At 37.4% G+C, this 16,354-nt stretch overlaps 1 protein-coding gene across 1 annotated transcript in view; it reads right to left on the bottom strand.

Moving 5' to 3' along the window:
• Positions 1-16,076, bottom strand: part of LOC134578548 (uncharacterized) — a 29,084-nt gene extending 13,008 nt beyond the window's left edge. Inside the window, exons 1-5 of the mRNA XM_063437525.1 lie at positions 15,999-16,076; positions 14,214-14,235; positions 6,193-6,215; positions 5,731-5,823; positions 4,517-4,544 (exon numbers count right to left, since the gene is read on the bottom strand). Of these exons, the coding sequence (XP_063293595.1) occupies positions 4,517-4,544; positions 5,731-5,823; positions 6,193-6,215; positions 14,214-14,235; positions 15,999-16,076 (244 nt within the window). The remainder of the gene's footprint in view (positions 1-4,516; positions 4,545-5,730; positions 5,824-6,192; positions 6,216-14,213; positions 14,236-15,998) is intronic.
• Positions 16,077-16,354: the final 278 nt, after the last annotated feature.

The following is a 16,354-nucleotide window of genomic DNA, read 5'->3' as shown; positions in this document are numbered from 1 at the left end:
ATTATAGATGCATAGATGCATGTTTTTATAAAAAGTTTTGGTAGTGTGCGAGAAAGCCAGAGTCTACAGTAAGTCCTTTATTTCTGGTGTTAAAATGTGTCATCATTTTCATCTCAAATGTCTTTCGTTCATCAGAGTCTTTCGAATTCCCTTTAACAAGTTTAAAGGTCACTCCATCCAAAACCTCAGGATTAAAATTCTTAAAGGGAATTTCAAAGACTCTCATGAACGGAAGACATTTGAAATGAAAATGATGCCGCTATATACTTGCATGCCCCGCATTGCTGCCTTTTTTTTCTCTTTTTAGCTAGCTTATTGAGATATCCTCTGTTTATTTACCTTTTTCTGGCTATTCTCAACTAACCTGCACCTTTCACTTTCAGGCACATCTTCTGTTATTTATGACACCCCACTCACCCTCCTCCCTCCCCTTCTCTAACATCAGTTGTTTTAAGTGTTAAACTCTATCAGATTGATCAGTATTGCTTCAGACCTGAGGAAGAGAGGAAAACTCTCGAAGGCTTGTCTTTGAAATATTATGTTAGTCCAATAAAAACGGTATCATTGCATACAGTAACACTCTAGTATTTTGGCATCTTGTAAATATATATGTATATGTAAATATGTGTATTTTATTATATTGGCTTAAACATATTTTAACTGAACATCACTGGTTTTCCCTTAGAAAAGTGTAACTGGAAGTGCAAAATAGTGTATTAGTTTTATTAAAATAAATTATTAATATTAGTTAAAGTTATAAAGTTACAGGCATAGAATTATTCCAAGAACACACATTTAAAAACTAAAATTTTGCAAATGTGATCTTGATTAAAACATTGTAGAATGGCATGTTTAAGTACATATATATACGTTTCCAATATTAATAAAACTATTTTTCTCAACTTTTCGAAACATAGTTTGCACGCTACTTGGATTTGATACCTTGAACGATTCTGTTGAGGCCACTGCCACCAAGTGGTCAGTTCTCTAAGTGCTATCTATTTATGTATTTAATAAATCATATAGAAGATATATGTATTTATTTATTTATTTATTTATTTATCAAATATTTTACCAGGATGGATACATTGAGATTTTTTTCATTTTCATGTATGTCCTGAGTCCACAAAACATTGCATTGTTACAATAGAATACAATGTTACAAAAATACAATATACAAACTATATATATCGCATATATATATACAAACTATATATATATCGCATTTAATTTTAATAAATAACAGGTAATAAATATATTCAACCATGACAGGTGCATTCGGTGCTGAGGTATATTGCCATAAATCTCTTAAAAGATTTTAGATTAAATGAAGATTTGACTGTGTCCCTGAGGTTATTCCATAATTGCGGTGCTCTGTAGGAAAATGAGGATCGAGACACTTTATTTTTGTATTGCGGTATGCTAAATATCATGCTAAGACTGGATCGGAGGTTATAGGACGTGGGAACAGCTGTGGAGAGCATTCTACTCAGGTAGGGTGGGAGCTTCCCAGAAATGCTCTTATGCCCAAGGCTGGAATGATGAAGAATGCGTCGGGATTCCAGCGATAGCCAGTTTAGCTCTTTAACATGTCACAGTGGTGGGTAAAGTAATTGCATTCTAGTACAAAGCGGCAGAATGAATTATATAACGTATTAAGTTTATTATGATGGGTTGGCGATGCAGGTGCATAAACGACATCCCCATAATCAATGACCGGCATTAGCATTTGTTGCACTATCTGTTTCCTTACTGTAGGGCTTAGGCAGGATTTGTTTCTGTACAGGGCACCAAGTTTTGGGTAAAGTTTTGAAGGGATTTTTTCAATGTGAAGGCCAAAGGATAGATCGGGGTCTAGCAACATACCTAGAAATTTAAAAAAGCACTGCTCTCAGTGTGCTATTTGAATTTGTTCTGATACACAGCTGTTGATTTTGTAGTTTATGTAATTTAGGTACAGTTCCAAAGATCATTGTAACGGTTTTGTCAGTGTTTAGGAAGAGTTTGTTTACTGCTATCCACCTTTCTACCTGTGTGAATTGGTTTTGGAGCACAGCCTCAAACTGCAGTAGTCGTCTACATACATGTGTACATTCGAGGATTTGCAGACATTAGGCAGATCATTTATAAATAATGTGAATAGAAGGGGGCCGAGTATGGAGCATTGGGGAACACCACACGTGACTGGAAGAGGGAGGGAGGCGCTATCAGAAATGGCCACATATTGCAATCGGTCTGAAACATATGATCAAAACCATTTTCGCGAACGATCACCAATGCCTGAGATTTTAAGTTTTTGCAAAAGAATGCCATGGCCGACTGTGTCAAAGGCCTTGGCAAAATCAAGGAAAATAGCTCCAGTTAGGTCTCCTTGTTCCATGCCAATTTGGATGTCATTGCAAACTTTTAGGAGGGCAGTCAAAGTTGAGTGATTTGGACGAAAGCCTGATTGATCAGGGGTCAGATAATTTGATTGTTGATAATATTCACATAGTTGCGTGTGGACGCATTTTTCCAAAATTTTTGACAATACTGGGAGCAATGGTATCGGGCGATAGTTAGATACCATATTATTGTCACCCCTTTTATGGATAGGCACTACTCAGTCTTCCAAAGTTTGGGTATGTATCCAGACATCAAGCATTCGTTAATAAGCGTTGTGACAGGTTTAGCAATTGCTGGCGCACTGAGCTTCAGCAACATTGCTGGGATTTGATCTGGTCCACACTGGTTTTTAATTTTTAAATTATTAAGATGTTTATTAACGACACTAACAGGCACAGGTCTAAAATTGAATTTCTCTATACATTAGAAGTACCGTATATACTCGAGTATAAGCCGAGTTTTTCCGCACATTTTTTGTGCTGAAAAATCCCAACTCGGCTTATACTCGAGTCAATGTCTGTATTATGGCAATTTCCAGACTGGGGGCTGGCAGCGAGCGCTTACCTCTCTTGCAGCTCCTGTCAGCTCCCTCCTCCTCCGCGCCGGTCCGTTCAGCACCTCTGTCAGCTCCCAGTGTAAATCTTGCGAGAGCCGACACTATGACACACTTACAGTGTGAGCTGACAGAGGAGCTGACCGGACCGGCGGGAGGAGAAGGGAGCTGACAGGAGCTGCAGGAGAGGTAAGCGCTCTCTGACAGCCCCCCTCCACTGAACTGCCAATGCCACTGGACCACCATGGAGTGAGAGCCCCCCTCCCTGGCCAGCTAACAAGCAGGGAGGGGGGACGAAAAAAATAAATATATTAATAATAATAAAATAATATTAAAAATAATAATTTAACAAACATTTATTAAAATCGTTTTTAAAAATGCCCACCCCCCACCAAGGCTCTGCAACATACACACACACACACACACACACTGCACTCATACACACACACTGCACTCAAACACACACTGCACTCATACACACACAGCATTCATACACACACACTGCACTCATACACACACACTGGACTCATATACACATACCCTCCACTGCATTCATACACACACTGCACTCATATACACACGCTGCACTCATACACACACACTGCATTTATACACACACACTGCATTTATACACACACACTGCACTCATACACACACTGCACTCATACACACTGCACTCATACACATACACTGCACTCATACACACTGCACTCATACACACACACTGCATTCACACACACACACTGCATTCATACACACACACTGCATTCATACACACACTGCACTCATATACATACACTGCACTCATATACACACACACTGCACTGCATTCATACACACACTGCACTCATACACACACGCTGCACTCATACACACACACTGCATTTATACACACACTGCACTCATACACATACACTGCACTCATACACACTGCACTCATACACACACACTGCATTCACACACACACACACTGCATTCACACACACACACTGTAAATAAATATTCAATTAATATCATTTTTTTAGGATCTAATTTTATTTAGAAATTTACCAGTAGCTGCTGCATTTCCCACCCTAGTCTTATACTCGAGTCAATACATTTTCCCAGTTTTTTGGGGTAAAATTAGGGGCCTCGGCTTATATTCGGGTCGGCTTATACTCGAGTATATACGGTAATAAAGTTATCCATGTGTAAATATAATACAATCACTAAGTACATAAATCATACATTCTTGTTTAATGTGCAAACATTTTCAACGTACAGGGAGTCAGACTACGATGAGGAGGACTGAAAGAGACTGGTGGGGAGACTGACTTATTAAATGGAGGGTTAACACACTTCTTGGGGCTTTCTACTCTTTCTAATAATATTAAAAAAACATGCATAATCTTCAAACCGGCTTAAATTGGGTTAGTTTAAAAATGTTATTACGTTTTTGCCTGTCCTTTAAGGCTATATTTCATACAATTTGATAATAACATGTTGATGCTGAACTGAAACATAAGTATTGTGGGAATGTTGGAACAAGATAGCAAGAAAATTGCAAAACATTTTTTTAAAAAAATCAATAGTCCTTACCTTTTTCAACGTCATGGCCCTTTGGAGGCTGTAAATTTAGCAAATGAATTAAAAGGCATATTGAGTATAAAATAGCAAACAGTAGCAACAAATCATGAGTGGTTGACAGAAGATACACACTAGATAGAAAATATAAAAATATCCTTAAATTAACCCCTCCAGTCCTTGCTGGCAAATCTATAGACACACAACCAATAACCCGTCTTAGTTTATGGCTGATTTAAAGAGACACTCTAAGCACCAAAAAAACTTTAGCTTAATGAAGCAGTTTTGGTGTAAAGATCATGCCCCTCATGTCTCACTGCTCGATTCTCTGCTATTTGGGAGTTAAATCTTTGTTTATGCAGCCCTAGTCACACCTCCCCTGGCCATTTCGCTCATGCTGATGTTCCACCTCCAGATCAGCAATTCCAATAGCAATCGTGCATGAAAGATAAGTATATTCCCAAATTGAGTGGTTAGCAATTTTGTGCCTTAATGCCTTTGATTTTGTGGAACAGGGTATATTTGTTTTGGTTATTATGCTCCTTCACCATTCAGCAGTTGTTGAAGTCCTTGGACTATGACATTGCACCCACTGACTTCAGATACTGAAAGGGGTATTGCTAGGTTCCATAAACAACTGGGAATTGAGCCCAAATTAAGGTTTGATGACACCCTAGATGACATATCCCCACCATTTTATCTTATATCCCCTCTTTTCTACCTATAAACAGCATGCCTAGGATACCCTCCGGGATCTCAATGACAGGACAACCAGAAACAAGCACATTATGCACACTCAGATTTTCAATTCAATCCAGCCAGTTTACCTAACTCATAGAGAGGTGTACATGATGTCACCTAGGGGGCACCAACCCCTCCCTCTAAGTCACTAGACGGAGCACTGCATTTTTTATTTTATAGTAGTTGGATGTTTGGAGAAACAGCTGCCTAATGTAAAATGACAGCTAAAAAAACTCTGCTCTTTCCATCACCTGCAAGGATCCAGTGCTATAAATCCCTACAACAGGGGCTTCGGCTCCCAAAGTCCCGCCTAGCAATGCCTTTGGATACTGTGAATTTGATACTACAGTCATGAGATGAGATGGAGATATCTGAATTTTTAAATGCAGAAAAATCAACGTTCCCTTTTCACTGACCACCAATAAATGGCCTCCGATATCCACCAAGTAAGAAGAAAACAAAATCTGTTTCTAGCACATTAACGTTACCTTAATGGTTCCACCACTACGTTCTATCTCATGAAGCACGTTTTTTGCTAAATTAACATTGGAATCATCAGGATCCAAACTTTCATTCCATACCTCCAAAGAACACATACATTTGAGAAATGTAAACTCTCAAGTAAACCCTTTGAGATCAAAATTTAAACTGTTCCTCCCTATAAACTAAGACGGTTATTTTCAGAGACAATTGTTTTGGGGGAAAAAGTTTGTAATTAGGAGGGAGCAAATCATTTCAATTTAAGAATAGATTCCATTAATCACCTTGTGTCCTCCTGTCTCATAACATAATCCTGAAATGATCATATATTATTATATTGTATTTAATCTAGTGTATGTTCATAAATAAATATAGTTCAGTGTAAATTATTATATTGTATATAAATTTTATTACCGGTCATAAGACAAGAAGATTATTAAACGGAATACAATTAATTATTACAATCTTACCGGTTCAGGTATTACTACAGGACCTGTGAAAGTAAGAAAGTTGTTAAAAGCTAATTTTGTTTAAAGCACATCTATCATGTTGGAGATTAGAAGCTATCATGTTGGAGGACCAGGGCTGTTTTTACATTTCTGCGGTGTTTGTGTTTAGCTGTAATTTTCCTCTTACTCATTTACCGTTGTCAGGGTATTTATATCGGCAGACATTTTGTGCTATGATAGAAATACAAAGTATATATTCTGAAGTCAATTTGAACAGACCAGACTCCATTTTGTTACTTTCAAGCTAACAAAAGAGACACAAAATTTATATCCTTTCTCTAAAACTGACCGCTTTGCCCGAGCTGAATGGAATGTATAATATAAACAAACCAAGTGATAAGAGACTGTCTAGGTGCTAATGGAATATAAATAAATTCTAAACCCAGACATAGGTGACAGAGAAGATTAAATAATTAAATATTACTTTCTATACCTAACAGATTCCCATTGTATTTTTGAGTTCATCTGTAGTATTACAAGCTGTCATATTAGGAATTACTACAGAAAATGGAGACGCATAGTCTGGATAAAACTGAGAAAGACCCTTTGAAGTGAAAGGATACTTAAAATTATAGCCACCATATAGATAACGTAAATGACGTCAAAAATAGCCACCAGGAAAAGTTAACTCTTTCCTGGATAGGTATGTTTAGTGGGACAAGACTGCCATCTAGAGTCCAAATACTAAATGGTTACCTGGAAAGAAACCACACCCACATCTGCTATTGGTTCTCACTTAGAGGAATTTCCCCTTTAAAAAGTGAAGACAAGGGAAGAGAGGGGCATTCAAAGATTGAGGAGAGAGATCCAGGGAGAATCGGACACTCAGAAAATCAAGACACTCCATGCAGAGCAAGAGAGAAACATTCCTTGACACTTAGCTACCTGAGAATATCTGATGAGAAAATATCTACTTAACTGGTAAATATACTGGTTTCCATTAATTAATTAAAATTAATTAAAATTAATAGCATGATATATGACTGGATAAATCATGATTAGATTTCATATTTAGAAATCTTATTAATAAGAAATACATTATTACACTTTTTACTCTGCAGGTAAAAACGATAACATTGTATTTATGTGACATATCACATGTTAGCATATCAACATTTATCCAGCTGTATTGATTGGCTCTAAAATAAGATAAAATATCTATTTAGACAAATTAATTAAAATATCAGCTTATGGTACATGTAGGTCTCATTGGATGGATCAAGGAAGTGATTACTCACTAATGACTATGATTGGTTTAAACGTTATTTTATTTAAAATCACACAAGAGTAGATCTTAAATCCCTAGAAGAGGTCTAGCCAGCATTGCAAGGGTTATTTCTAACTGCCAGCTGAAAGTTTTTATGGCTTTACGCTGAGGAATTCTCTTCTCCCCGTGAAACTTTCTTTGTCTCTGTGAAAGGGTCGTAAATCAATCTTGACATCTAATGCTATAGATTCTATACCATTAGGAGATGTTTGTTTATATTACCATATTGTATTGCATACTCCTGTTATACTGAATTTCCATTGATTATTATCATGCATGTTACTTATATTATTATCATTTGAATATAAAAATAAATATTATCTATTTTTATAACAAATCTGTGACTTAATTATATGGTTTACATTTCACTTATAACGATAACGACTTTGGGATCTGAGAATTAAAAATAGTGGGTAATTCTCTCTGTTTACAAATTATTATCCCATAAATATCCCCACACCGTACCCACACATATTACATACTGTTTATCTCGCCATTAAATGGTATTTCTAAAGATACCATTATTTTACTATAAAAGAAATTAGAAATATGATGAAGAAAAAAAAAAAACTTTTTTAACTTTGACCCCCAAAATCTGCTACGCATCTAAAACCGTCAAAAAACACCCGTGCTAAATAGATTAAAAATTTTTTCCTGAGTCTAGAAATACCCAATGTTAATATGGATCTTGTTTTTTTTTTTTTTAGGTTATAGGGCTATAAGTACAAGTAGGACATTGCTGTTTCAAAATATATATATTTTAAAATGTATCAATAGTGACATTGTAACACTGTTAACTGTCATATATCTCTGAATCACACCTCACATGTACATATTTTATCAAAGTAGACAACCCAGGGTATTCAATATGGGGTATGTCCAATCTTTTTTAGTAGCCACTTAGTCACAAACACTGGCCACAGTTAGCATTTATATTTGTTTGTGTGTTAAAAATGTAAAAAACAATAATGAACGCTAATTTTGGTCACTGTTTGTGACTAAGTGGCTACTATTAAAAAGACTGAACATACTCCATTTGCAATACCTTGGGTTGTCTTCTTTTGCAAATGGTATGCCATCATGGGGGTAATTCTCATTCCTGGGCTACCATCCGTTCTTAAAGGCAACAAACCAATCGGGCAAATTTTAATGTAAAAAAAAGGAAATTCAAGTCTTATTTTTGACCCTGTAACTTTAGAAAAACACTATAAAATCTGTACATGGGGGGTACTGTTATACTCAGGAGACTTCACTGAACATAAATATTAGTGTTTCAAAACAGTAAAACGTATCACAACAATGATATCATCAGTGAAAGTGCCATTTGTGTGTGAAAAATGCAAAAAACTTCACTTTCACTGACAATATCATTGCTGTGATAGGTTTTAATGTTTTGAAACACTAATATTTGTGTTCAGCAAAGTCTCCAGAGTAAAACAATACCCCTCATGTACAGGTGTTATGGTGTCATGGAAAGTTACAGGGTTAAATACAGTGCTAGCAAATTAAATTCTCTGGACTTTCGGCCTGGGTTGTCAGGCAGTACCCTCAAATTGCAATCAATAAAATTACTTAAAATTATGTAAAAATATTACATAAATATACATACATACACACACACACACACATATATATACATTTAACACATAACAGGTGATAAATATATTCAACCATGACAGGTGCATTCTGTGCTGAGGTATATTGCCATACATCTCTTAAAATATTTTAGATTGAATGAAGATTTGACTGTGTCCCTAAAGTTATTCCATAATTGCAGTGCTCTGTAGGAAAATGAGGATCGAGCCACTTTATTTTTGTATTGTGGTATGCTAAATATCGTGCTAGTACTGGATCGGAGGTTATAGGAGGTGGGAACAGCTGGGGAGAGCATTCTACTCAGGTAGGGTGGGAGCTTCCCAGAAATGCTCTTATGCACAAGGCTGAAAAGATGAAGAGTGCGTCAGGATTCCAGCGACAGCCAGTTTAGCTCTTTTAACATGTCCCAGTGGTGGGTAAAGTAATTACATGCTAGTACAAAACGGCAGAACGAATTATATAACGTATTAGGTTTATTAAGGTGGGTTTGTGGTATGGGTGCATACACGACATCCCCATGATAAATGGCGGCATTAGCATCTGTTGCACTATCTGTTTCCTTACTGTAGGGCAAGCATGTCAAACTCGCAAGTACATGCTGGTGTTTCCCCATATTGCAGGTGCCTACTCTGCTAAAACATACCCGGCCGGGAGGATGGGACGGTGGAAGCAGCGAGGGAGCTCAGTGTTCCTGCTCCTCACTGCTCCCTCCCGCGTGCGCAGTCTGTAGTGAAGCCGGGCGCCGGAATATGACATCATATTCCGGCACCCGGCATCACTGATCTGCGCAAGGGAGCAGTGAGGAGCAGGAAGGAGATCTCCAGATAGAAGATCCCCACACCAGCTCCCAAAGGTAGGGAACAATAAATTAAATGATATGAGTGCAAGAATGTGTAAATGTGTGTGTGTAAATCTGTTTCTGTCAGTGTGTGTGTCTGTCAGTGAGTGTGTGTGTGTGTGTGTCTGTGTGTGTGTCATTGAGTGTGTCTGTGTGTCTGTGTGTTTCTGTCTGTCAGTGAGGGTGTGTGTGTCTGTCTGTCAGTGAGGGTGTGTGTCTGTCAATGTGTGTGTGCCTGTGTGTGTCTGTCAGTGAGTATGTGTGTGTCTGTCTTTCAGTGAGTATGTGTGTGTGTCTGTCAGTGAGTATGTGTGTGTGTGTGTGTGTGTGTGTCTGTCAGTGAGTATGTGTGTGTGTCTGTCACTGAGTATGTGTGTGTCTGTCAGTGAGTATGTGTGTGTGTCTGTGTCAGATCAGATTTGGCACAGGGTGGTGGAGGGGGGTGCTGTAGTTTAGTAGAGGGAGGGGGACTGGAATTTAGTAGAGGGAGATGCTGTTTTTTTTTATACTGTACTTTTTAAAATAAACCTACATTTCTATGAAAATTTAAGGTATTTATTTTTTTGTGGACCACATAAACTTAAACCTTGTTTATGGGGTCCGTGCCAGACTTTGAGTTTGACATGCTTGCTGTAGGGCTTAGGCAGGATTTGTTTCTGTACAGGGCATCAGCTACTTTTGGGTAAAGTTTTGAAGAGATTTTTTTCAATGTGAAGGCCAAAGGATAGATCCAGGTCTAGCATCATATCTAGATATTTAAAAGAACAAACTGCTGTCAGTGGGCTATTTGAATTTGTTCTGATACACAGTTGTTGATTTTGCAGTTTACGTAATTTAGGTACAGTTCCAAAGATCATTGTAATGGTTTTGTCAGTGTTTAGGAAGTGTTTGTTATCCGCTATCCACTTTTCTACCTCTGTGAATTGGTTTTGGAGCACAGCCTCAAGCTGCGGTAGCTTGGGTTTACTAGCGTAGATTACAGTGTCGTCTGCATACATGTGTACAGTTGAGGATTTGCAGACGTTAGGCAGATCATTTATAAATATTGTGAATAGCAGGAGGCCAAGTATGGAGCCTTGAGGAACACCATATGTGACTGGAAGAGGGAGGTAGGCACTATCAGAAATGGCCACTTATTGCTATCGGTCTGAAACATATGATCGAAACCAACGATCACCAATGCCTGAGTTTTTAAGTTTTTGCAAAAGAATGCCATGGTCTACAGTGTCAAAGGCCTTTGCAAAATCAAGGAAAATAGCTTCAGTTCAGTCTTTTTCCCTAATGCCAATTTGGATGTCACTGCAAACATTTAAGAGGGCAGTCGAAGTTGAGTGATTTGGACGAAAGCCTGATTGATCAGGGGTCAGATAATTTGAGTGCTGATAATATTTACATAGTTGCGTGTGGACGCATTTTTCCAAGATTGTTTACAATACCGTGAGCAATGATATCGGGCGATAGTTAGATACCAAAGTATTGTCAGTACAGTTGTTTTTTTTATTTACTAAACATTAATTATTTTTTTATTTTACAGATTCAATAGCGATCAGTCAGTTCAGGCAGTCCCCCTGCAAGCAGGGATGCCTATTGCGGTCATGTGATCGCTCCAGTTTGCCGAGGGGGACTGTCTGGGCTGTCAGGCAGTCCCCCCAGACCTGGAGTAACACCGGCGGGGGAACGGCGGCGATTCGGTAAGTAATCCATTTGCGCGGATTTACTAGGTACATCCGTGGTCCTTAAGTACCGTTTTTGTCGGACATGCCTAGTAAGGAGTTAATATAATTCTCTCACAGTTCTTGTTTTGCAACTTGGATAGGAAGATTTGTGATCTGTCATTATTAGTCTTGCTTCACTATGTGGTTGTGATCCTCACAATTGGTTTGCTATTGCTAGAGAAATAAGGTTGATGTCAAGTGAAGGTACGATTGAGTAAAATGTGGATTCCACCTTGCGCGAAGAGAACACAGTTCACAGAATTATGGAAAATGTAAACAAATTTGTACAAACTACAGGGCAATGCCTTGGCAGGCTGATCATGTGAAAGCGTACTCTTCTTTACTATTTATATCTTTTTTTTTTTCTTTTTTTTTTTTTTTAAATAGCAGCAAGATAAAGTATACTATTAAATCTCTGAGCTTTTAATCTTTCAATATTTCTCTAAAGGATGAACAAAAAGTTTTACATATCTTACATAATTATATTTTCTAAGGTATCCCTGGAAAGCAATCTATACAAGCAAAACATCCAGTGTTTCATATAAAATGTTATCCTTTTTTACTATTCTGTTATGTTATGTTATATTACATGTTATACATTGTTAAAGGACCACTCTAGTGCCAGGAAAACATACTCGTTTTCCTGGCACTAGAGTGCACTGAGGGTGCCCCCACCCTCAGGGACCCCCTCCCGCCGTGCTCTGGAAAGGGGAAAGTGTTTAAAATGAGCTGCGCGCGCATTCAGACGGTCACATAGGAAAGCATTCATAATGCTTTCCTATGTACGCTTGCGTTCTCTCACTGTGAAAATCACAGTGAGAATCACGCAAGCGCCTCTAGCGGCTGTCAATGAGACAGCCACTAGAGGAAATAGGGGAGGCTTAACCCATTCACAAACATAGCAGTTTCTCTGAAACTGCTATGTTTATGAAAAAATGGGTTAACCCTAGAAGGACCTGGCACCCAGACCACTTCATTAAGCTGAAGTGGTCTGGGTGCCTAGAGTGGTCCTTTAACCCCTTAAGGACACATGACATGTGTGACATGTCATGATTCCCTTTTATTCCAGACGTTTGGTCCTTAAGGGGTTAATAATGTATTTTTCTAAAATTGTTCCGTAAAAATACTTCAAAAAGAAAGAGTGATGAATCATCAGTGTCTCGCCTTTTCAGTTCAAATACTGGCTTAGGGTTCTCAGTATTCCATTTAAAAATGTTGTCTTTCACCTTTAAAATGTTATAAAACTGTAATATCATCTCTAATGAACTGGAAGATTCCAACTCTATCCCTACAGTCCTGTGATAATCTTTAGCTGATCCCTGCTTGCAAATGTAATCCCTTTAATTTTCGTTACAAAATTCCTATAAGGTAGAGATAGGAAAGCTTACCCAAAACGAATAAACTTCTTTAGTAACAGTAGATCCCCCTTATTCCACCTAACACACCTTGTCCACGGGTACAATAGAATGTGACGGCACATAAGAACCATTCGGCCCATCTAGTCTGCCCAATTTTCTAAATACTTTCATTAGTCCCTGGCCTTATCTTATAGTTAGGATAGCCTTATGCCTATCCCATGCATGCTTAAACTCCTTTACTGTGTTAACCTCTACCACTTCAACTGGAAGGCTATTCCATGCATCCACTACCCTCTCAGTAAAGTATTACTTCCTGGTATTATTTTTAAACCTTTGCCCCTCTAATTTAAGACGATGTCCTCTTGTTGTGGTAGTTTTCCTTCTTTTAAATATAGTCTCCTCCTTTACTGTGTTGATTCCCTTTATGTATTTAAATGTTTCTATCATATCCCCCCTATCTCGTCTTTCCTCCAAGCTATACATGTTAAGATGCTTTAACCTTTCCTTGTAATGTTGTCCCACAGTCTGTTCAAACTGACCTGTGCACCCTTAGTCTGCCTATGGCACATTTTACAGTTTAAATAATCCTAAAACTAGTCTTTATTCAAGATATATTTTACTTTTTAATTCACAATTTTTGTGAAGATTTCCTTTAGCTATAAGCTTATTCTGAGGCAGGTGCATCCCACCTTTCCTTCCCGTGTGACTAATGTGTTATATTCAAACATTGTACCGAGATAGGTATCTTGTTAGTTTATAATAAATATAATAAAACTTAATTCACAGTAATTATTGAAATACGATTTTAAGCTTTCAGATTCTTTCTCATATTGCCCGTTTGGTAAACTGTGCCACCTTCTCTCTTTTTTTGGCAGCAAAGTACAACAGGTATCTGTGGTTTAATTGCAATTGATATTAGATATATACAGTTCTTTAACATCATATGCACACATTTTTGGACATTTTCCCAATTTAGTAATAACTCTCTAGATAAGTGGATTGCAACCACTCACGTATAACATTCCTGTGTATGCTAGATTGTAAAATCTATTCCCTCTATTGTACAGCACTGTGGAACATGTTGGACCTGTATAAATGCCAAATAACTCATACATTGTTATATAGATATAACTCATGCATTGTTATCTCCTAAATTAAAGCCCTCCTTTGATTTCAAGAATACACATTAGATTAAAGAATTGACTTACCTTTCTTAGGTTTTGGACGTTTCTAGAAAAACAAACAAACAAAAAACCTAAAGGTTAAAAAGATTATACATAAAGTATATGTAACAGTATATGTAATTTCCTTTTTAAAACGAATTAGAAAACTCATTAGTACTTGGACAGTAAAATAAGATATTAAGTAACTAGAGGATTGATGGATCACCAGTGGTCCACAAGCTGCTGTGAAGGACACTTGTAGTCCAAGAGCTGGCCATGTTTTGTAGGAGTTGTATCTCAGCAACAGGTAAGGGAACATGCTGACCACCTTTAGAATAGGAAGCTAAGCCCAAGGGTGGAGCAGAAAAGATACTGTTTTTAGATAAAATGATCAGATATTTCTACACCTATCTAGAGATGAATACATACTTTTTTGCTTCGTGAGTTTACATCTGTAACAGCGAGACATAGTAGACAAAATACAAGGGTCCATTTAATGTTCATGATGAAATTAGTTTAAGACATCCCCAATGAAGGAATATGACGTCCGAACAGGGCTTTTTATTCTCCTAACCTGGAGCCAAGATGTCTATAATTTCCCAGTAAGAGGAGGGAACTTGGCAAAGATTGTTCTGGTGTATTCTCTTTGCTACACAAGCTTGTCAGGGAGTCAAACACCATCATTTATCAACGAGGTAAATTCTTGCAACCTCTATCTTTCCACAAATCGACAAACCAAGACAAATTATCATCCCTGGCACCAAACAACTATCAACCATTATGCTGTAAAGTAGGAGGATTCCATACAATATAACCATTACTAGTACAAATATACCAAGAGATTAAACAACTGTTTAGGTTCTCTGTGACATTTATGGCTCGATAAATTTATATATAGCAACTTATATATAGGATTTATATATAGGAACTTATATATAGCAAGGTTACATTGCTTTATTAATTATAAATAAACAGACTAACAGTTACATTTACGTGTGAGTTTGGGTATAATGGAATCTTTTGACGGTTCGTAACTCACAATGTTTTTTTTTTTTTCGTAGAGACTCTAAAATGCACTCCATGTACTGTATCTCCAGTAGTTTCTAAGTTTTCATTGAAGAATATGAGGAATTATAGGGCTTTAGGCTACATTTCGATGTTTGTTTGATAAATGCAGCGAAAGAACTTATCCCATTGTATTGGAAACAGACAAAGAGTCCCACTGTGAAGGAATGGTTAGGTAGAATTAATAGTATTAGAAAGATAAAATATTTAATTAATAGGGGACACTACATGGATATTGTAACCTTGACTCAGGAGGAAACAGAATTTTGAGAAATGCAGTATATATGATAACTGGTTGTCCAATGGGATAGCAGTGGGTAAGACCTAGTTCATCTGTTGAGGAGAGGGAAAGAGATAAACCCTATTACCCCTTTTTTTCCCCCTCTAGGTGTGGATTATAGGTTGGGAAGTACCCCCTTTGCTCTCCACTCCAGCCCCCCATCCTTTATAGAAGGGAGGGGCTGTTAGAAAGTAGAAATTGTGAAGATGAGATAATTAGGGGTTAAAAAAGAAAAATACTCTTGGCTCTGACTAAATTAGCCATTTTGCTGTTGTTTTGGTTGTTTGTTTGTTTTTTCAGTCTTTGTATTATTGAATATATATGTGCTTTCTGTTAAAAAATGGATATTATATTGTGGCCAAGTGTCAAAAGAAAATAAAAAAAAAAAAAAAAAAATATGATGGATGGCATATAATTTATGAGTTGCTCTGACTAGGTTAGATGCTCATTAGCTCCATTTTGTACATGATACAGTCATTATTTACAGTGAGGGCAGTAAATGTCCCGAATCCACTCTCCATGAGAGTATATGGCGACAGGTTTGGTGGATACTCTGAAGTCATTGTAGGGTACATTATTGATAGAGAAAGACATGTGGTGGTGTACAGAGGTTTACATTATAATTATTTGACAAACAATTTTCCTTTCCTCATCAATGACATCCCTGAAAATAGCTTGAGGACATAGCTTTTATTCTTCATGTGCATGGGCAAAAAATTAGTTTAGGAAATTCAGGTAAGTAAATTCAAAAAAGCAATTCAGACCAATGGCATTCGATTCGTCACTTCGGAACTGCCGAACGTCGTCACTTCGGCACTTCTGAACTTTTGGCACTTCGGAC

The sequence above is a fragment of the Pelobates fuscus genome, chromosome 12, assembly GCF_036172605.1.
Source record: "Pelobates fuscus isolate aPelFus1 chromosome 12, aPelFus1.pri, whole genome shotgun sequence".
NCBI classification, from domain to species: Eukaryota; Metazoa; Chordata; class Amphibia; order Anura; family Pelobatidae; genus Pelobates; species Pelobates fuscus.
Note: the sequence above shows the minus strand (reverse complement) of the source record. Positions and strands in the feature narration are given on the sequence as shown.